General features: G+C 44.7%; 1 protein-coding gene across 4 annotated transcripts in view; it reads left to right on the top strand.

Moving 5' to 3' along the window:
- LOC110372439 (kalirin) overlaps nucleotides 1-20801 on the top strand; it is a 140651-nt gene extending 119850 nt beyond the window's left edge. Inside the window, exons 34-47 of one of the 4 annotated variants that reach the window (XM_049837203.2) lie at nucleotides 809-874; nucleotides 962-1045; nucleotides 2078-2275; nucleotides 2656-2753; nucleotides 3416-3608; nucleotides 5287-5484; nucleotides 5916-6104; nucleotides 9691-9929; nucleotides 13463-13670; nucleotides 17257-18039; nucleotides 18265-18543; nucleotides 18639-18872; nucleotides 19244-19435; nucleotides 19833-20801. In XM_049837203.2, coding sequence (XP_049693160.2) covers nucleotides 809-874; nucleotides 962-1045; nucleotides 2078-2275; nucleotides 2656-2753; nucleotides 3416-3608; nucleotides 5287-5484; nucleotides 5916-6104; nucleotides 9691-9929; nucleotides 13463-13670; nucleotides 17257-18039; nucleotides 18265-18543; nucleotides 18639-18872; nucleotides 19244-19435; nucleotides 19833-19943 — 3072 coding nt within the window. In that variant the 3' untranslated portion in view covers nucleotides 19944-20801. Of the gene's footprint in view, nucleotides 1-808; nucleotides 875-961; nucleotides 1046-2077; nucleotides 2276-2655; nucleotides 2754-3415; nucleotides 3609-5286; nucleotides 5485-5915; nucleotides 6105-9690; nucleotides 9930-13462; nucleotides 13671-17012; nucleotides 18040-18264; nucleotides 18544-18638; nucleotides 18873-19243; nucleotides 19436-19832 lie in introns of those variants that run through there. The other 3 variants (XM_049837207.2, XM_049837210.2, XM_049837214.2) reach the window with 3 other exon arrangements.
- Nucleotides 20802-21449: the final 648 nt, after the last annotated feature.

Genomic DNA, 21449 nt, shown 5'->3' with positions numbered 1-21449 from the left:
CTGAGGCCTTATGTCCGCGGGCAGTACACAGGCGAGCCCCGGCGCCGCTTGTGCTCCCCACACGCGGCGCGTTTGTTGTTACATGGACATGTTTACTGCGCGAGACTGGAGCTTAGGCACGCACGCACCGCAACCAACGCGTATCTTCATTTCATCCATACATACGTACTTTTTTATTTACCATCCGACATGGTTTATGAATGTTATTATTAACCATTTCCATACTAATAATACAGTTGAGTAGTTCATATTGTAATCTTTATGAATCAATGAATCCAGAATGAATAAATAAATAAAATTAAACTGACTTTGGATTTAGATAAAATAAATCTCAAACTGCAGTCTTCGATCTGTCGTGGTCGGAAGAAAATTTGAAAATAACATCATAATGTTTTTTCTTGTTTCAAAGTATAAATTTTTGTACTCGTATCCGAATCGCACTTGACCGTGTTGTTATTTTTATTCGACATCTTTAACCAAATATGCGGTTTATTTACCGATATAATGGGTGACGTAACGCCCATCAAAATTAGATCTTGTTTAGTCTATAAAAATGGTTTGTTTTCCTTCTTCATTAGCATTCAACCTGGCGCATATATCATAGAAGTTAAACGTTATAAAAATATAGTTGATGGTAAAGTCAAATAAAACAATAGGAATATCATAACAAAATATGTTTGTTATTAAACAAAACACTAGCTGACAGTAAGTAACACTTAAAACAAACTGCAAATATACACATGTAAGAGTAAATATCTGTTGTGCAAAGATATAGCAAACTAGTAGAGAGTGTGATGTTGTTGTGCAGAACCCGCAAGCGGTGCTGCAGCAGGCGCCGGCGCCGGCAGCGGTGACGTCAGCGCCGGCAGCGCGCGTGAGTACCGCCCTGTCCCCCACTCGATCCATTGCCCTCGGGTATCAGCTATTCGAACGCACCCTGTATACTGGTGAACATTTTCAGAACTCTTTGGCTATGGATGCTATGGACAGTAACGGAGGAGCGGCCGATATAGACGAGATCGTTCAAATTGTCAAAGAAAAAATGGTTTGGCTCCATATCAATGCATGTTGTGTGCATGCTTGGTTTTCCATTGTTTTTCACACTACCTGCACTGTTGACTTTGTTAGTATAATCGCCGTTGAACAAGGCACAAGTTTTTTTTTTGTAGATGCTAAGCGCGACGTTTTCAACTTGCTTTCAGTTCAATTGAATAAAGTTAAAGTGACATAAGGAAATAGAGCTCCTGAGGCACGAAGTTCCTTACATGATGGTGGAACTTTACGATCCTATTGACCAGTTCGTTGTCAAAGCAAGCCACGTTAAAGCTCGAACTAATCATATAATTGCTTCGTGGCTCTGGAGCCTCTTTCCGAACGTTTTCGTGAATAAGGTTTTCATTCGTCCAACGTCACATTTGTTATAAAAACAGATTATGCAGAGCGATTAAACTGCTTCGAACAATATCGGGTGAAACACTACAGTTCACATCAGACATGAGCCTATGAGCAGGCTTTTTAACTTGATTGGACTTTAAAAGAGACTGTGACCGTTGACTTTCTTCTCACAGTACCTCGTCAGGTAAAAAATATCGGCGTCGCATAAACATATACTTGATGTGATTATAAATTGATATCATTATTGTTTATAGAAAACGTTAATGGGCCACGTTGTCAATAGACATCTGTGACAAGTTCGTGGTATTCCTGAAAGCATTGTGGTTTTAAACCAACAGATTATTGTGCATTAGAAGAGTCGTGTGTTGAAATTTGCAGCTTATTTTTATTTCGGTATATTAGTCGAAAATAGCTTACGCATGTTTTTATGTTGGTTGAGTTATTTTTGTGGTATCTTGCATGAAGTTATTTATCCGATGGATAGCCGCCTCAATTAAGTTTAATTATTGAGCATCAAATTAAGCTCTTATGAGTAATCAAATTAACAATTTCGAGTGTAGCCCTGTATGGTTTCCACTGGAACTTGTTGGCATTTTGTAAGAGTTTTAGTGTTGTTTAGACTCAAATGAATGTTTGATAGCAATTTAGAATGTAGGGGATGATGTGTGGTGTCGGTGTGCAGGAACAACATGGCGTCGCCTCGTCCTCCGGGCGGGCGGGCGACGCGGACGACTCGGACAGCCCGGCCACGCCGGGGCCCGACTCCTGCGAGGCGACGCTCAAGAAGCGCGAGTACGTGCTGCGCGAGCTCGTCGACACCGAGGAGATCTACGTCTCCGACCTGCGCCTCGTCTGCGAGGGCTACATGCGCCACGTCCAGGTACGCCACCATCAGCGAGCCTTACTGAGGACTTACTGGTTTCTGACTACCCGTAACGACTGCCAAGGATGTTAAATGAATACTTAGAAAATACATAGAAACTTAGAAAAGTTACATTGGTACTTACCTGACCTGGAATCGAACCCACGCCCTCATAGTCGAGAGGCTCTTTACCCACTAGGCCACCACGACTTCTTCAACCCTATTACTATAAAAATCAAAGCAACCCTATTACTATAAAATAAAATAGCTCGATGCAACTTATGTTCATGGTAATTTCCGCATAGATTTTCATTGAAAAGGGTTGCATCGGAAAACACTCAACATAGGTGGTTGTTATTGCGAGTGTACGATGCAATTAATTGAATGTTGTGGCGCAGGACCCGAACGCCGAGCCGGGCCTGCCCGAGGGGCTGCGGGACCGCAGGCACCGCATGATCTTCGGAAACATCGAGGCCATTTATGAGTGGCACCGAGAGTGAGTACCTATTATGTTTTGTACACTCGTTTTAACATTCGGAAACTGCTACTACCATACAGTGAAACAGACAATGGACAATTAAATACATGTATATACATATACCTTGTAACAACATTAACGGCATCGGTGTTGACGACCAGAAGGCTTGCTACGTTAACTGTTATGACAGATTATAATAGACTGTTGCTAGATCACACTGTCTGCCTGTCTTCAATGTGTTATTTGTGCGAACGAATGTGCTGCCGCGCTGTGCGATTGTTTTTATTTCAGGAAAAAAACTTTATAGTTCATCAGAGTCGTAGGATTAACACGTTCAGCCATTTTCTTTCGTTGTACCTATTGAGTATCCACTTACTGATTAGATATCAATTTATCGCGTTCGTGAAGTTTTACCTACTCATTGTGTAAACATGAACGCTAATCATATGTTTAAATATAATGTTTAAAATTGCTGAAACTATATTTTTCTCAAAACATTTGTTGGATGCTTTGCATTGTATGGATACAGTCCTCTTGGTTAGTAAATGAATAATAGTTGTTGTTGATACAAGATATAAGATATTATATGATATGCTATAAGATGTAAGATGTATTTGTTTGATTGGTGGCGCGGTAGTGAGGTGGGACGTGTATACATGATGTTGTTTTGTTGTGCGCAGTAAGTTTGTCAGGGAGCTGCACCTGTGCGTGGCGGAGCCGGAGCTGCTGGGCCCGCTGTTCCGGCGCTTCCTGGAGAAGCGCATGTTCCTGTACGAGGCGTACTGCCGCAACAAGCCCGTGTCCGAGTACATCGTGTCGGAGCACGACGCCTACTTCCAGGAGCTGCGCGTCAAGCTCGGCCAGAAGCTGCAGGTGCGTCGCCCTCGCCCCCCGCGCCAAACTCTACTACTACTGTAGCCGTGCATCTGTCTGTACACCTAGTATTGTATACTAACTGAGAGAAGTCATGTAATCATCAAATCATATAAACTACTGCAAATAACAGAAATCATCGCATGTATCATAATCAAATCACATACGAAATGCACTATGCATAGAGTGAATGAGCACATAAGGGCTACGGGATTGTCGTGAAGCTGCGAATGACGTTGTGCGCTAAAGGATTATCCTTCAGTAATATCAACCAGTTTGAGATAATCATCAATTTGTAAGTTGTTGAAATTGTCTTGTGCATCTCTAGGACGCGACCGCTCATCGCAGTTTTATGTTTTCCCTAACAGCTTTAAAATTCCTAATGTTAAAATGTGAATGTCAAGAACTGTTAGCGACAGATCGACGTGGTAATTAGGCCGTGGTAAGAGGGGGAGGGGATAACCCCTTTTCCGTGTAGGTTCGCCACGTAGTCCTAGTCTCACTCCGTGTGTTGTGTGAGCTAATCAACGCGATGCGATACTCAACAATACTTACCTACGTCCTGGGTTAGGAAAATGTCGAATTAAAAAAGGAGAGAATTGATGGGTACTGGAAAAGAGATATAGGCATGGAAAATGTTGCTAAACTTGTGACGCTGAGATACGCTTGCAGGGACGATAGCATGAGTTCCTTTGATATTTGTTGTAGTTCATACAATAATATTTTCTTTCTTAAGGGAATTGCGACCAAAATAGTCATCATATTGAATTATATCGAGACTTAGTATATTGAGTGGCAATAACAATACTTATCGATGTATGGTCCATTAAAATTTGCCATGTCGGTATGTCGCGGACAGTATATCAGTATGTAGCTACGAGTAAGTTGATAGGTATAGAATAAAGGATTTTATAGTTGTTGCCCTGATCAATCATGGCTTATCACATAAAGCAATAATCCCATATTGCAACTAGCTAGTGTAGCGTGACATCCACAACTGGCGTGACACGTGCTTGATTGTAGGTCCGCCTCAGGGAACGGTGTTCCCTCCCCGGGGTTCGCTTGTCTCTAGCGCAGGTACTAGTCCACTTTGTTATACAACTCCGAGCTGTGCTGGTGCACATCGACACGTGCCCTACTGCTTCCACCTGTCGACAGGACTCATTGGCCTCTACAGTTTTGGACATCGACACAACTATCAAATAAAAAAATCACAGTTAAAAAATCAAAATTTTCTCTTCACATGAATCTGTTGTTACCAGCTCTGCTTTATTCATATCGTTCATATCTACGTACTGTTCACGTTGATGCCAGTTGCACCGACGCGGACAGTCGGACATGCGATGTAGCCAGGCCCCACACTATGTACCGCTCATGAAGTTAGCGTTCACCATGTGAAGTGTGCGTGCTACTCGTATGTCCCTTTCATGCACTAGTGCCGCTCTCGATGGTACACAGGTAACTGCTTGCATGAGTCGCTTGCCGCGCCACTGTCACACTCACGCCACCACTCATTTACTGTTTATGTTGGGGGGTCGTTACGTTTATTTTGTCACCAATGACACACGCACATGACACAGGCAATACGCTATGAGCGGAATGTCGTCGCTTAGTGTGGTTGCATGCGTGCGCCGCTGGGGCGAGAGCGCGGTCGTTAACCCCGAGCGTGGTGTTGCAGCTGGGGGACCTGCTGATCAAGCCGATCCAGCGCATCCAGAAGTACCACCTGCTGGTGAAGAAGATCCTCTCGTACTCGGAGCACGCGAACGCGCCGCCGCACGTGCTGGCGTCCCTGCGCGACGCCGTCGAGTGCACCGACATCATCCCCAAGAACGCCAACAACATGATGGACGTCGGCCGCCTGCAAGGATTCGCGGTAGGCATCGCCCAACACATAACATTATATGCTATTTGATACCTTCTCTGCAAATGCGATTATTTTTTGCCGTTAGCGCAAAGCGAATCTAGCATTGCAATGCATCTGCGTATTTGTTACTGTATAAGTAGATAATTAGCACTGCGATCTTATAAAGGTTACTGAACTTTGCAGCGATTGTTATTATTTAGATTAATTGTTTAAACAAACATTCAGATCTTTATGGGAGGCCTATGTCTAGTCGGCCTGGGCTATAGGTTGATATGATACGTAGTACACTCGTCAGTGTTTAACTTACTGTTTATAGTGTCCAGTGTGGCTATAACAGAAAGAACAATCATGTTCAGTAGATGAGTGTGAGCACATTGGTCGCTGCGCGTGGAGATGAGCGTGGCATCATCGGCTAACGCAGGGTGTGTTGCGTGTTCCAGGGCAACATCACTGCCCAGGGCAAGCTGCTGATCCAGGAGCTGATGAGCGTGGCGGACGTGTCGGGCGGCTCCGACAAGGGCAAGGAGCTGCAGGTGTTCCTCTTCGAGCAGTGCGTCATCTTCAGCGAGCCCGTCGGCAAGAAGAGCCAGTACAGCAGTCCCGCATACAACTACAAAGCGCACATTCAGGTCTGCTCACCACACATCTCTCTTATTCTAGTCATCATGTCGTCCAAGCCGTATCCGGCGACGGCGACTCCTAAATGTCTAACCCGGGTCGTTGTTATGATAGGCTCTAATGTGGCTAGCAAAACCGAACTTCGACCTAAAGGTCCGGCTACATGGCACACAAAATAACTGACCATCAGAATTAACTGTGTAGTTGTAGGAGGGCTTTGGTCGGGTCTTCCGTATTTGGCGTTTGGCGTCTAGATCTTGTAAACGCATGTTCTCGTACAAATCCACATTTTTGTGAACAGTATGACGCCATTCCGGTCTAACGCGAGCGCGCTCCTCCCAACTATCTGGTGGAATGTCACAAGCCACAAGATTGCGTTTAAGCACGTCTTTGTAACGCAGATATTGCCCACCCTTTTTTCGTTTCCCGCTAGAAAGCTCGGAATAGAAAACGGCTTTTGGCATCCTGCTGTCATCCATTCGCAAGACGTGCCCACACCATCTCAGCTGGTGTTTCATGATGAGTGCCTCTATCCCGGACAAACCAGCACGACGTAACACTTCCGTGTTTGGAACACGGTCTTGCCACTTGACGCGTAGAATAGATCTAAGACATCTGAGATGGAAGGTGTCTAATCGCTTGATATCTGCCTTATAGCAGCACCAAGTCTCCGCGGCATACAGTAAAGTGGGCAAGACGATAGCTTTGTAGACTAAAATCTTAGTTTGCAGCTTAAGATCGTGTGAGTTCCAAACACGTGCCTTAAGTTTCCCAAAGGCTGCCGCCGCACCTGCTATCCGAGCTGGTAATTCCGATGCCAAGGTGTTATCATCTCGAATACGAGTACCCAAGTACTTAAAATTCGAAACTTCCTCCAGCGCAGTGCCTTCCAAAGTGACATTGGAAGGATCAGCATGGCTTCCTCTGGGTGGTTGTTTCAAGATTTGAGTCTTGCTGGTGCTTATAACCAGGCCAAATCTGCGGCATGAATTACTTAGAGAGGTCACAAAACTTTGGAGGGATTCAATAGAATCGGCCATGAGAGCAACATCGTCAGCGTACAGGATATCCAAGATTGGAAGTTTGGTTACCTGACGCTTAGATCTAAGGCGGGAGAGATCAAAAATGCTCTTATCCGTTCTGGAATTGATGCTTATTTGCCCATTGCAGGTTCTTGCAGCATCACGCATCACAGAGGCAAAGTACAAGGAGAACAAAGTAGGAGCCAGGACACAGCCCTGTTTTACGCCGCTAGTTACTGAGAATTCGTCTGAAAAGTCATTTCCATGCCGAACTCTTGCCATCATGTTGTTATGGAATTGGCGTATCAAGTTGATTAACTTTTCAGGACAGCCGGCTTTCTTGAGCACAATCCACAAGGCTTCGCGCGGCACTCTGTCGAAAGCTTTTCTAGGTCGACAAAGCACATGTAGAGGACGATGTTGCTCCAGGCTTTTTTCCTGAATTTGCTTTACAACAAATATGGCATCTACCGTACCTCTCCCCGGACGAAATCCACATTGGGTTTCCGGGAGGATAGTTTCCGCGTGTCGGGATAGACGGATGTTAATGACGTGGGCTAAAATCTTCCCAGCCGCTGAGAGAAGGGAAATGCCTCTGTACGAACTGCAATCGGCTATGTCACCTTTACCTTTGTACAATTTACAAATGGAGGCATCTCTCCACTCTTGCGGGACGACTTCGCACTCCCATATTAGCGAGATGAGATCATATAACCTGTTGTTAATGTGTTTGCCGCCATACTTGTACAGCTCAGACGGTAGGCTATCTATCCCAGGTGTCTTAGCGTTCTTCATTCTCCGTAGCGCAGCAACAAATTCTACAAAGGTTGGTGGTTCTGCTAGATCTTCAGCAGTCGGTAGACTTTCAATAGACTCCATGTACAACAGGTCGGCGGTCTGACTACTGGGATTCAGAACGTCGTTGAAATGTTCTGCCCAGCGAGCTAGAATATCTTTCTGGTCAGTGAGACGTTGAGTTCTCTCCTTATTGTACAATGGAGCCGTCTTCAAAGTTCGTGGACCGAAAACAGTCTTGAGACTCTCGAAAAATCTACCACTTTGATTGGTATCAGCATCTCTGTTCGATTACTTAGAGCTGCCTGCACATACTGCCTAAACATTTCATGAATAGATATTCAAAGAAATGTAATGAATATATAAAGAGTTTCTACTTTGTACTCTATTCTAATTGTGACAGTCCTAACGTATGAATGTAGTCATGGTCAACATTTAGACTGAATTATTGTTACAACAGTATAACTTGCCATTATGCTTAGCGTTTGTGGACTATGAGAAAGCCTTCGATTCGGTGGAAACATGGGCGGTACTTGAGTCACTCCAACGATGCCGTATTGACAATCGGTACATCGAGGTGTTGAAGTGTTTGTATAATAACGCCACCATGTCATAGCACGAAGCCGATTCCATTGAGAAGAGGCGTAAGACAGGGGGACGTTATCTCCCCGAAACTGTTTACCGCCGCAATGGAAGACGCCTTCAAGCTCCTGGAATGGCAAGGACTTGGCATCAACATCAACGGCGAATACATCACTCACCTTCGGTTTGCCGACGACATCGTAGTCATGGCAAAGTCGATGGAGGAACTCAGTATGATGCTCGAATGCCTCGACCGAGTTTCACAAAGGGTGGGCCTGAAAATGAACATGGATAAGACGAAAATTATGTCAAATGTCCATGTTGAGCCCACCCCAGTCTCTGTTGGAAACTCGGTACTCGAAGTTGTTGACTCATATATCTACCTAGGACAAGTAGTCCAATTAGGTAGGTCCAACTTCGAGAAAGAGGTCAACCGCCGAATCCAACTCGGCTGGGCAGCGTTCGGGAAACTACGCAATATCTTTTCGTCCGACATACCTCAGTGCCTCAAGTGGAAGAGGAAGACCAAAGAAACGATGGATGGATTGTGTGAAAGTAGATATGGTAAGAAAGAATGTTACTTGTGAGATGACGGCAGATAGAAGAGTATGGAAGAAGAAAACATGCTGCGCCGACCCCAAATAAAATTGGGATAAGGGCAGGAGGATGATGATGATACCTCAGTGCCTCAAGACGAAAGTCTTCAATCAATGTGTGTTACCAGTGATGACTTACGGCACCGAAACGTGGTCTCTCACTATCGGCCTCATCTCAAAGCTCAAAGTCGCTCAACGAGCTAGGGAGAGGTCTATGCTCGGGGTTTCTCTACGTGATCGAATCCGAAATGAGGAGATCCGTAGACGAACTAAAGTCACCGATATAGCCCACCGGATTAGCAAGTTGAAGTGGCAATGGGCAGGCCATATTGCTCGCAGAGCGGATGGCCGATGGGGTCGAAAAGTGCTGGAGTGGAGACCACGGACTAGCAAGCGCAGCGTAGGACGTCCACCAGCAAGGTGGACAGACGACCTTGTGAAGGTCGCCGGAAGACGCTGGATGCGGGTCGCCTCCAACAGGTATCTGTGGAGATCTAAGGGGGAGGATCTATGTTCAGCAGTGGACGTCCTATGGCTGAGATGATGATGATGATTGTTACAACAGTACAAGTCAATAATAATTAATTTGAATGAAATTTTAGGTGAACAAGATGGAGTTGGAGGAGGTGGAGAGTCAGAGCGGGTTCATCGTGCGCACGGACGGGCCCAGCAAGCCCAAGCTGGCGTTCCTGTGCCGGCCGTCGGAGGGCACGCGCGCGCACTGGCTGACCACGCTCACCAGCATCCTCACGCTGCAGAAGAACTTCGGCGCCGCGCTCGAGAACCCCGGCGCCTACCTGCGCGAGCAGCTGACGCGCGAGCCGCCGCGCGACCCCGCCGCGTAAGTAGCCGCGCCGCCGCCGCACCGCGCCGCACCGCCGCCGCCGCCCTACCGGACCGCTTCTACTAACATTGTACTAACTGCATTACTGTATACGACTCCACCATATAACCACTAATGTATTACCGAGGAGCGCTTTCAAACTAGCTAATATGCAAGTGTACGAGATCTTAGCAAGAGGTTTGTGCTTTACACAAGCCAAACCAAGTTTAGACGCGCGCCAAAATCTGCTAGCGTGGAAACGCCCTTCAACTGTACATACAAAAATGCTTAGAAAAAATATAGCTATCGACAGAATTATCTTAAAAAGCCGAGTCATTCCGTTTTATAATTCGGAATAATAAATTGACATTATTTTTTAAAATTTTAACTTAAGTCATCAATATTGACGAATATACTAAAAACTAAGAATTGTCATCAAAAGTTATAGTCAGACAAAGCCAAAGCTATCGGTTGTGTTTGGGTTTTTGTTCGTTGTTTTTATTGATCATAATTCTTTACAGAATTTCATTACTATCTCGAATTAAAAAACGGACTGTCCGGACATGTCGGCAATCTTTATAACATACATAATTAATGAATTTTAACTTATCGAAATCTTGGGTTAACAAGTGCTAGTAATCCGGAAGTAGAATTTCATAAAATAGGTACAGTGTGTATGACAGTTGTGATAGACAAATTAGTGAGATACTGTGTGCGGCGAGAGCGCGGGGCGCGGGGGCACTGGGCCAGCACTCGCACTGTGCTGCGCGGCTAATTATACAATATCATGCGTAGTGAGCTGATCAATGTCATCATATTACATATTGAAGGGATGGCGAATGATGCCAGCGCGCCGCGTTCACTAGCAAATATGTTGTCCATGTTAGGTTAAACAAACACTGGAATTGATATTTAGATATATTAATTTAGATATTTTTTAACTTTAATATAGGTACGTTATTTTTAAAAAGTAGCAATAATAAATGAATTATTGCACAGTGGTCGTGGCGACACGATCACTGAAATCTCTCATCGACATGAAGATGATTATATTGTCACTATCCAACGACCCCGTCCCTAGGGCACGAGGCACGAGCAAGCCACACCTACGTCCTATCGCTAAACACCTGAACATGTTCACTAATGAGTAACGTGCAGGTGATGTTGCTATGCTTAGGCATGGATGCCAAGAGACATCGTAGCGTGTACTATGGTTGTTGCACTAGCCAAACGTCGTGTTACAGTGGTACACACAATGTTTCTAGCATTTCCAAAAGCCATGACGTAGGTGTAGGTTCCTCTGGCTGCTATGGGGACGACGCGAGACCAGCGTCTCGCATGCCTTGCACCGCACACACCTAGCAATAACATACTGCCATTATACAATTGCATTTAGTGATCACTGCCGAGATTCCAGTGTCGACGTCTAGTTCTTAGTGCATTCAATAGATTAAGATGTAAACGTGTGGTTAGAGGTGAGCGCGATGAACACTGGCTGTCGCCGGTCACACGCGCCGTCTGTGTACAATGTTATCGAGGGTTACTCAACGAATAATCTCAAATACTACTCAACTCTTGATATACTCAGCGCACACATGCACGGGGGAACACATTTATATTTTTGATGTCGGCAAACCGAGGCACGCCTCCTCGTGACGTACACTGTATCATATTGTACATGTAATGAGTAAAGTTCGTAGTGTATCCGCGCACGATACCCAACCCTTGACTATACGAATGCTTGTAATTGGCGAACAAACGAGTTTTGCTTAGTTAAGTAGGAATCGAAGAAGACTGGATTAAACAAGTGAACGACGGATGTATAGAATGAACGGACTTAGAAAGTATTGCATGCTTAGGTAAGTCACTGATACATTTCATAGGTGCAGAGCCAGTAGGGCAGCATAGAGTCATCCGGTGACACGACGATCCTTTCATCAACGTGATGTAACTTATTAGGTGTTTATCGTATTTACAGTAATCTAGCTTCGAATCAATGACTTGTATGTTTACTAGTGATAATGAATAAATAATAATAAATATCCAGAGTTATGAGACGAGTGAGCGCGAACTCACCGTATGATTGCTTCGTGAAGTCGCACCCCCTACCGAGACACAAACATAATGAAACATCAAACACTTTTTGTTCCGTACTCTGTGCATTATTGACGTATAGGGGCCAAGACTTGTGTTTATTTGCTTTTCCCTTGAATAACATATATTTGTATGTATCATGTAATAACTTTACGAAATTCCAGCTAGTGAGTAAGATTGAACTATATTAACATGAAATGCTTAGATATCAGCTTTGGATGTTATAATACTAGTATGTAAGGTACAGACTAAGTTGTGTATTGTATTGTTTGCCGAGAGCCGCTTCGTATCGCTATCTAGTTAACTAAGCACTTTCTGTAGACTGTATCATCGCAGACTCGATCACGGCCTGCCTTTTGTTTCCTAATTAGCTAACATTGTAAACTTATTCATAATAAAATGTGTAGCTTCACTTCCACGATATCGTATGATCGTGGCTATCATGATCTGTACTAGTATGTATTTTAGTTAGATACTAACCTGAATCAACTTTTGCTATCCAATTGCGACCAAAAAGTTTTAATTTTGACACTTAGGTATTATAGTTTTGTAACTGTCGTTGTATGTATATATTCGCCTATTTTATCCTAAGTTATGTATATAATACTAACAACTAACAAACACTGTAATACTTGACTACTATGTTACACGAGTAACCATTAAATGTCAATAAAATACGCTTGTGGTTTTGTGCTTTTAGTCCCGCATGCTTGTTTATTTCCGTTATGTTTATGATTTGGTGGCCAGCTTCGTCTACCTGGCGCGGGTAGACCCGAGCCTAGCGCAGTAGGCAGCCCACTGACAGACCTAGCGCTCTATATGTACTGCACTATATTACTAACATAGACATATTGTCTCAATCAGCTAACTAACCAAAGCTTTATCAGCTTTATTTACACTAACATGAAACTATTACTAACCATTCACCATTTCAGTTAACTTTATATAAATTTAACTTTTTTAAATTTATTACGCCTATTTTCTACTTGAAAGACTTTTGCAATAAAAATTTGCTGAAGAAACCACACTCACATTATTTGTAGTACATAGTAAAGCTCTCTGCACACAGCGGGCGCGGCGCGGCGGGACGGGACGGCGACGCGACACTGAGCAGTTGTAATGTACTAGATATTACGGACGACGCCACACAGAGCCGTCCCGTTCGACGCGACGTGACGCGTAGTATTTAGTACATTACAACTCCTCAGTGTCGCGTCGCCGTCCCGTCCCGCCGCGCCGCGCCCTCTGTGTGCAGAGACTTTTACTATGTACTCACACAACACACCTATGATTTATTTACTCTGTACACATTACCATTAATTAGAATGCAAGTAAGACAGCCAGCGTTGAAAAACATTTCAAGTAGAAAGTAATCTCACGCAGTGGACAGGGAAAGCTGGTACACCCTTTTTTTTTGTTTTATTTTGATTTTAACGTTCCTATTCCCGCCCCGATAGTGTAGGGGATGGTTGGTGCGGCCTCCGCAAGACTGAGAGCGTCCCGCCCTCGGTGGGCGGGCGGCTGGCGCCGGAGCTGCGCGCGCGCACGCAGCGGCCGCACGCCAAGGCCAACACCATCAACCTGCCGACCAGCTCGGCGCGCGCCGACGACCGCAAGAAGGGGGGCAGCGCCGCCGTCAGCCCCACCTCCCCCCCGCAGCCCAATGTAAGTACGCGCGGGGACATCGCTGCTTATTGCTTGACAAGCATACAACAAACGTTGTGATGCTCTGCAGGTATATTCAGATTATCGTAGGCTATAAAAGAACGTATAGCACAGTATTTTAATTCTAACATACAAAACAGTAGTCAAACAAAACTTTAAAGTGAAAAAAGTGACTTTCAAAATGAGAATAATTTTATGGGCTCTCACATAAATTATCAAAATAAATATATTGATGGTACTTAGTCATCAGTCGAAATGGGTAACACCAACAATACAATGTTAGTAGCGAATGGACCGTGCAACTACTTACTAGAATAATAAACTAAAATAACTTCAAGTAATCTAGCTATTACAATACGCGGACTGCTCAGTAGACTTCTGCTTTCACCTAGGTAGGACTTCTATAACATGCTGCGACTCTGGCTTGGGTTTCTAATAATTTTATCTCTCACCTAGCATGGAAATGGTACCTACTAACAGCTTTATCCTACAAATATTTTAAACAGAGAAGTTTCTGATAATTTGTAGACTTGTACGTTAGATGGACGTCAGGTAGGTACGTCAGGAGCCAGAAAGTGAAAACCAGTGTTACCAAGGGGGGCGGGATGCCCAGGTAACTGGGTCATGTTGGTGAGATAGGCGGTCGCTCTTACTATGTAAAGCACTGGTACTCAGCTTTACTCGGTTAGACTGGAAGCCGACCCTAACATAATTGGGAAAAAACAAGGCGGACAGAGGCTTGTATAAAAATTAAAAGTTACTTAGCCGGCCGATTCCGCTAAATGACGCGGAAACCGCTGGTGGAAGCTAGTACATACTACCTGCAATGTGCCAATAGGTATTGTAATGTCAGGAAAACTTTATCTGTCGATAAAGTTGAGAGTGATTTGTATATGTCACCGGAAAATAACAAGAATTGTAAGTTGATCAACTTAGTAGTACTCGGAAAATAATAAATGGCATTTGAAATGTACTATGTAACGTATGTATTTTAGTAAGTTGATTAATTTACGGTGTCTTGCCGTTAAATCATCCGACAAAGGCGAGGTGTACTTTGATTGATTGATTAAAAGCTCTATGTTGTCGGCCAATCAGAGAAAATTGTATTAAGTGACGGATAATAGTGTACCGTCAAATAGTACACTGGACAACGATTGGCCCATTTGTGGATGATTTTACTTGTAGTAATATTGTTAATTAATAAGTTACGGCTAGGTACCGCAAGCTGACCAATTAGCTAAAATTCACTGCATTAAATAGTACATTTCAACTGCCGTTTATTATTTTCCGAGCGTTGATCAACTATCTAGAAAATTGGTCAACTTACGAGTCTGTGTGTGTGTATGTGGCATCGTAGCTCCCAAAGTTTAAAAGGAATGTCAGTCGAGAGTGTTCTTAGCTATGTTTGGTGGAAATCAGGTCTTCAAGGTCATCAGCTCGTTTGTTAGGTGTGATAGGAATGTTCAGTTTACTTGCAAGCATATGTGGGATCTGAAATTTGAAACACTAATGTTTTGTTTAACCACTGAGCTGGTCTGCTGTTAGGACATGAAGATAGGAGACGTAACCCTGAACTGCCTTTTAGATCGAGTTTGGGGTCGTTAAATTTGTCTTGATTAGTTCTCTTCATGTTTCTAATTGACGAGAACCTGATGCTGGAAATGGGATGTGGCGGATGAAACCCGGGAATGCCGAAATGAAACGGATAAACCGATTTATATTTTTGCTGAAAATCTAGAATGACCAAAGGTTAATCTTTATTGTTTCTCAATCTGTGCAATTCTCCCAGAGCCAGTTTGTCATGTCACGGTTCCCCGACACGACAAAATTTAGTTTAGTCTGACATGCTTTAGTTGGTTCTTACGTAGTGTTAAAAGTTATTTTTTGCTTTTTATGGGGTTTAGCGTTTTTAATGGTAATGGTTTTGTTTTTATAATTTAATTTTTTGAAAGAAATATTTCAAGACACAAATTGTAATAGAAAGCAAGAAAGCTCACAAACACATACTTACATACTGCACTTCAGTGTGAGTTGTCCAGATAATTTTCAATTTAAGTTTGATCCAAATCTTTTTACTAGTTTTTTGATAGCCGCACCTGGAATATGAAGGGATTTCTTTGGCATAAAAGCCAAAATAATAAAATCGTGTTTTCGTCGAATATGATACTATTGACAGAAGAAACTACATCAGTCTTCTGACATATTAGCATAATGTCAGAATATGAGAATTTCTCAATCCTTCTGCACATATTGAAATTAATAATTTACAGTATTGATGTAAGAGAGTTAGTATGTGGATAAGTAAGTATTCAACAGACAAAATATCTATCGCTTCAGATATGAGCAGAGGTCGGAATTAGGTAGAGTTATTCATGTACTTACACTGATTTTATACATCGAAAGAAAAAAGTGGATATGCCTCAAACCCCAAGATTAATTTTAAAAAGCAGAAAAAATCCCCTGGTTTTTTTAAATAAAAATATATTTATCGTTAAGACTACTTATCATTTATTTGTATTGTAAATTAATGAAAACTAATAAAAATTAAGACTATCAATAATCTGTATTGTGAATTAATGAGAACTTATATGAACTGTATTTTAATTATCTTTGTTTTATTTGTCTATCTCTGACATTTTTATTATAATTTAGTTGTTATATTTTTGGCCACACGGGGTTGTCCATTAGATATCCCGGGAAAGCCCACCCATATTAATATCAACATTTGAAAGAACATAAATAAATCTACGTTATTCCGACCCCTGGATATGACCAATCAATAAATGTCAGATGTCGTGGACTCGCCTGGCCATTTGACGATGAACTTTGATAAGTGCTTCTTAAAACAATCCTGCACTTGTCTGTACTTTCTCAGTGGCAATTATTTCTTAAATGCACAGAACTTATAAAGTAGACTTTACACCTAGCTTGTACATATGTGAAGGATGATTCAATGTGACAAGACTCGGTGTTAAGTAAACAACGATGCTGGTCGATACAAATGTTTGTTGCTTGAGACATTGTTGCCAGTTGACAGTCGTCCTTACGTGAAACTTCATTTCGTCACTGCACTTACCGAATTATGACTGTTGACTCAAGTACATACCACTGTAAAAGTTGCGATATACAACTTTGACCAAATTTACTTTATAGAAACAGTTTTTGTCCACTTTCTCTAATCAAATTTAAATTTCCTTTAGCTATTTTTTTATTCTGCTTATTTTACTTATTTTATGTATTTAATATTATTTTCACACTTCATAATTCACTCTTGGGTGTTTTGCTTTATCTTATTTGTTGCATGTATTATTTTAACGCTTGTCTATATTTCTTTTGTTGTAGGTATGATAAACACGAGAATGCATTTCTAATATAGACTGTGATAGCGGGCCGTTTGACTGACGCGCAGCTCTTGTGCTAAGTGATATGGAATTACCGCCCTTGACTTTAAGTTATTCATTGTAAATAGTAGATGTAACCAATGTAACCGGACGATGCCGACGTGCGGGGCGCGGGTGAGCATGCATGCGACGCTTGTGGCGCGGGCTCCCCGTCGGCAGCGCCACCTCACCGTCTCGTACGACAGGGCTTGTCCAAGCGGCCGTGGGGCATCAAGCTGCGGCGAGGCGCCAGCGCCGGCGCCGCCGCGCCCGGCGCCTCCAGCGAGCCCAGCGACGGCGTCGTCACCGAGCTGCGCGCGCCCGAGCTGTGCGAGCCGGCGGCCGACGTGACCGCCGCACCCGGCGCCACCGCCACGCTGGCGTGCCGCGCCGGCGCCACTCGCGCCACCGCCTCGTGGCGCAAGACAGCGCCGGAGACGCGCGCGCTGCGCCACGGCGGCCGCTTCGCCATCACCATGAGTCCGGACGGGCTCGCCACTCTGACGATACACGCGTGCCGTGCGTCCGACGCCGGCGTCTACTGCTGCCTGGTCAGCAACGAGCTGGGCGGCGTGCAGAGCTCGGCGCGGCTGACAGTGGGCGCGGGCGGCGCGCCGGGCGTGCCCGCCGTGCGCGCGCACCCGGGCGGCGGCCTCGTCGTGCAGTGGGACGAGCCGGCGCCCGCGCACCTGGAGTACTGCCGCGTGGGCGAGGGCGAGTGGAGGCGCGCCACAGAGACGCCCGCCGCCGCCAACACACTGGCGCTGGAGGAGCTGCCCGCGGGACAGTACAGCTTCCGGCTGATCTGCAGCCGCAGCGGCGCGCCGGGGCCCGCGTCGGGGCCGGCGGCGTGCGGCGGCGGCGGCGCCTGGCAGCGCGAGCAGTTCGCGCGCCGGTACAGCGTGGAGGAGGAGATCGGCCGCGGCCGCACCGCCCGCGTGCTTGCCGCCAGAGACACGGGCACCGGACAGCGAGTCGCATTGAAGCAGGTCAGCTTACATTATGTGATTTATCATTATGCTTGTCCCTGAATCTCATTTTTATTTGGCATCGACGCAAAATTCCATCATCGTATCGTATCAGACGTCTCACAAGCAACATTCTTTCTAGCCATATTGTCTTTCAAATAATTCATCCATAATTTGTACGCAATAATAATAGTCGTGGATGGGGGGCGTTCGTCCACGTTCATGTTGGGTGTAACACGATGGCAGGTGGTGGCGGGGCGCGGCGCGGACGCAGTGCGCGAGTACCGGCTGCTGTCGCGCAGCGCGCACGGCGCGGTGGCGCGCGCGCTGGCGCTGTTCGCGGAGGTGCCGCGCGCCGGCGCGCACACGCTGGTGCTGGAGCTGGTGGGCGGCGGCGCGCTGCTGGACTGGGCGGCGGCGCACGCGCACCTCTACACGCAGCACCAGGTCGCGCTGCACACGCGCCAGCTGCTGTCCGCGCTCGACTGGCTGCACTCCATCAACGTCGCGCATCTCGACGTCAGGGTACACAAGCATTACAATTCCTCGCGCATTTAATGGATATTTCTCTTCTCTCACGTTGGAATTTACTCTACATTACATATCCCTATACTTTCCAGCCCGAAAACATTCTGGTGGAGTTAGGCGGAGCTGTTCCCCAGCTGAAGCTGGTGGACCTGGGCTCGGCGGTGGAGACGGGTGAGGGCGGCGCAGGCACGGCGGCGCGCGAGGTGCTCCCGCCTGCGCCGGCGCAGCTCGAGTTCGCGCCGCCCGAGTGCGTGCTGGGCCGGCCGCCCGCCACTGCCTGGGACGCCTGGGCCGCCGGGGTCTTCCTATACGTATTCCTCACAGGGGTAACTGACACTCATTTACTCATTTGGTCCAACATCTTATATATAAAAATGAATTGCTGTTCGTTAGTCTCACTAAGACTCGAGAATGGCTGGACCGATTTGGTTAATTTTGGTTTTAAAATGTTTGTAGAGGTCCGGGGAAGGTTTAAACGATACGAAGTTTGTTGGGTCAGCTAGTATTATATAAAAACTACACATCAAAATCAAACGTAAATTGTATAGTGAAACAAAGATGGCTTTTTAAATCAGTTACGAGTCTTGATATTTTTCAAAGCTATTAATTAGATTTTAATTAATTGATGTTTACATTTTGATCAAGAGTCCCTTCACAAATACTATACTAATTAGCATTCGTATTTGTAATGACGTAGCTGTCGCCGTTCCTGGACGAGTCGATCGAGGAGACGACGGCGAACATCATCAAGTGCGACTACTGCTTCCCCCCGGAGCACTGGGCGGGCGTGGCGGAGCGCGCGCAGGCGCTCATCCGCGGCCTGCTCGAGCCCGCGCCGCAGCGCCGCCTCACGCCCAAGGACGCGCTCGCAGATCCCTGGTTCGACGAGGTCAGCCACCCTTACATCCTACAGCTTTGTACCCCCATTATTATGAAATATAAACTTTTTTCTGTTTGCCAGGATCGAAAGTAGTAACAGTTAGGACTCCAGAAACAGAACTTTCACAATACGTGCTGGCATCAAGGAATACTTCTTTCTGAATCATACCTACTTAAACAAAGTGTTACAAAAATATTAAAAAAGCGATAAAATAATGTGAAAAAAAGGTTCATTGACTGTTTATAAGGGGCCATTTAACCCCCTTTCGGTTTTACGAGTACCAACCATTGTAACACGTTGTATAATGATTTAATGTTTGCATTATGCATATGTAGTAGATAAGTTCCCTCCGCTATTGAACCGGATTGAAGCTTGACTTGCAATGAGTATATGTGGCACTTGGCAGGCGCCGGCGACGGCACTGTCGGCGACGCAGCTGAAGACGTTCCTGGACCGGCGGCGGCCGGCGGGGCACGGCAACGCGCTGCACTCGCTGCGCTCGCCCAGCGACACCTGACGCGCCGCCGACTGCCTCGCACACTACTGCTGAATACCGCGGCGTGCCTCGCCACTGCGCTACTGACGCCTCGCTTCCCGAACTGATATTATCATTCGAGGCGCTAGCTGAACATTGCCCGACAATGTTAGTTAGAAAACAACCTTCTTGTAGCCAACATTGTAAGTATTTAAGGAACAAAGGCGCTGGCCAAATGTAGATCTTATTCATTATTCACTCAATAGCTGTAGTTACTTACTGTAATTGTTCTATAGTCAATGTGCCCACCTATTCAGTTTGGTATTTTAGTTACTTGAAATTTGTTTGTCGACTTGAAGCATGTCATGTTTAAAATTACGACCGGTCGGTCGCCCAGTCAGCGCGACCGATGTGGACCGAGTTAACCAATGGAGAGCTGTTGGCGATTTGTTAACTTTTAATATTATTCCTAAAGTGGCCGATTAAAGAAAAGTGTCTGTGATTTATGCTAAAATGAATTTTTGCTGCTTATTCCTAATCTTATCGTAATACTTGTTAAATAAATGAAATAAATTGATTATACACTAATGAAATGTATATAGAATTAAGTTTTAGTGCGTCGTTCTTCGTCTTAATTTGTGACCAAAATGCAAACTTTAATTCGTGTATGTTTGATGTATCGCGACGCATTATTTTATATTCGTGAGATACCTATATAATGTTTTAGTATATGATAGTTTTAACGATGGAATGTACGCTACACTGCCGAGCTCTGCCCAGGCGACCACGCCTTCCGAATGTTACTCCTAACGTTAGATATTGTAAGTCAAGTATTACTTTGGACAATGTATGTTTATATGCAACAATCAAATATTATAAAGGAAACACTAAGACAATGTATACTGCTTTTTAATTGTAAACAGAATGACATACAAGTGGGCTTGCATCCGATCATTTATGTATGGAAATAGGTACCGTAATTATGCATGATTTTACTTTCCTTTTATAGATTCACCGTGCTCATTTGAACATTGGCATTCGTATGTGATTTTATCAAAATGAAATGATTAATACCTATTATATGATTTTAACTATAAAAATATCAAATGATGTAAATGTTCAAATGTATTGATTGACAGTAATGGGTCGTCATACAAGACAACGCCTTTATGATCTGTGATCACTTAGAAGCCGTGTGTCCTACATACAAGGTGTCAGCTCCCGCTGTGTCACGCGCACAAACCTGACTCACGTTGACGCACACCAGCGATATAATCGTTTTGCCACTAAATACGTGTACATTTGCCTCGAGGGATCAAATATGTAACTATTCTGTGAGTGTCGGAGTGAGAACGAGTCTTGTCGTGGAACAAAGCTGTGACACATGTGAACCGGTCCACGCCGCGTGCTCCCCTAGGGCCTTCAATGTGTATCAATAAGCAAGCTACCCATCAGTGTCATTTCTACAGATATCATATTGTCTAAAGCTGATGTATATTATAAAATCGTATTACATAATTTTGAAAAAAAAAACTGCTGTGTTTTAAT

The sequence above is a fragment of the Helicoverpa armigera genome, chromosome 1 (genome assembly GCF_030705265.1).
Source record: "Helicoverpa armigera isolate CAAS_96S chromosome 1, ASM3070526v1, whole genome shotgun sequence".
In the NCBI taxonomy this organism is placed as follows: Eukaryota; Metazoa; Arthropoda; class Insecta; order Lepidoptera; family Noctuidae; genus Helicoverpa; species Helicoverpa armigera.
Note: the sequence above shows the minus strand (reverse complement) of the source record. Positions and strands in the feature narration are given on the sequence as shown.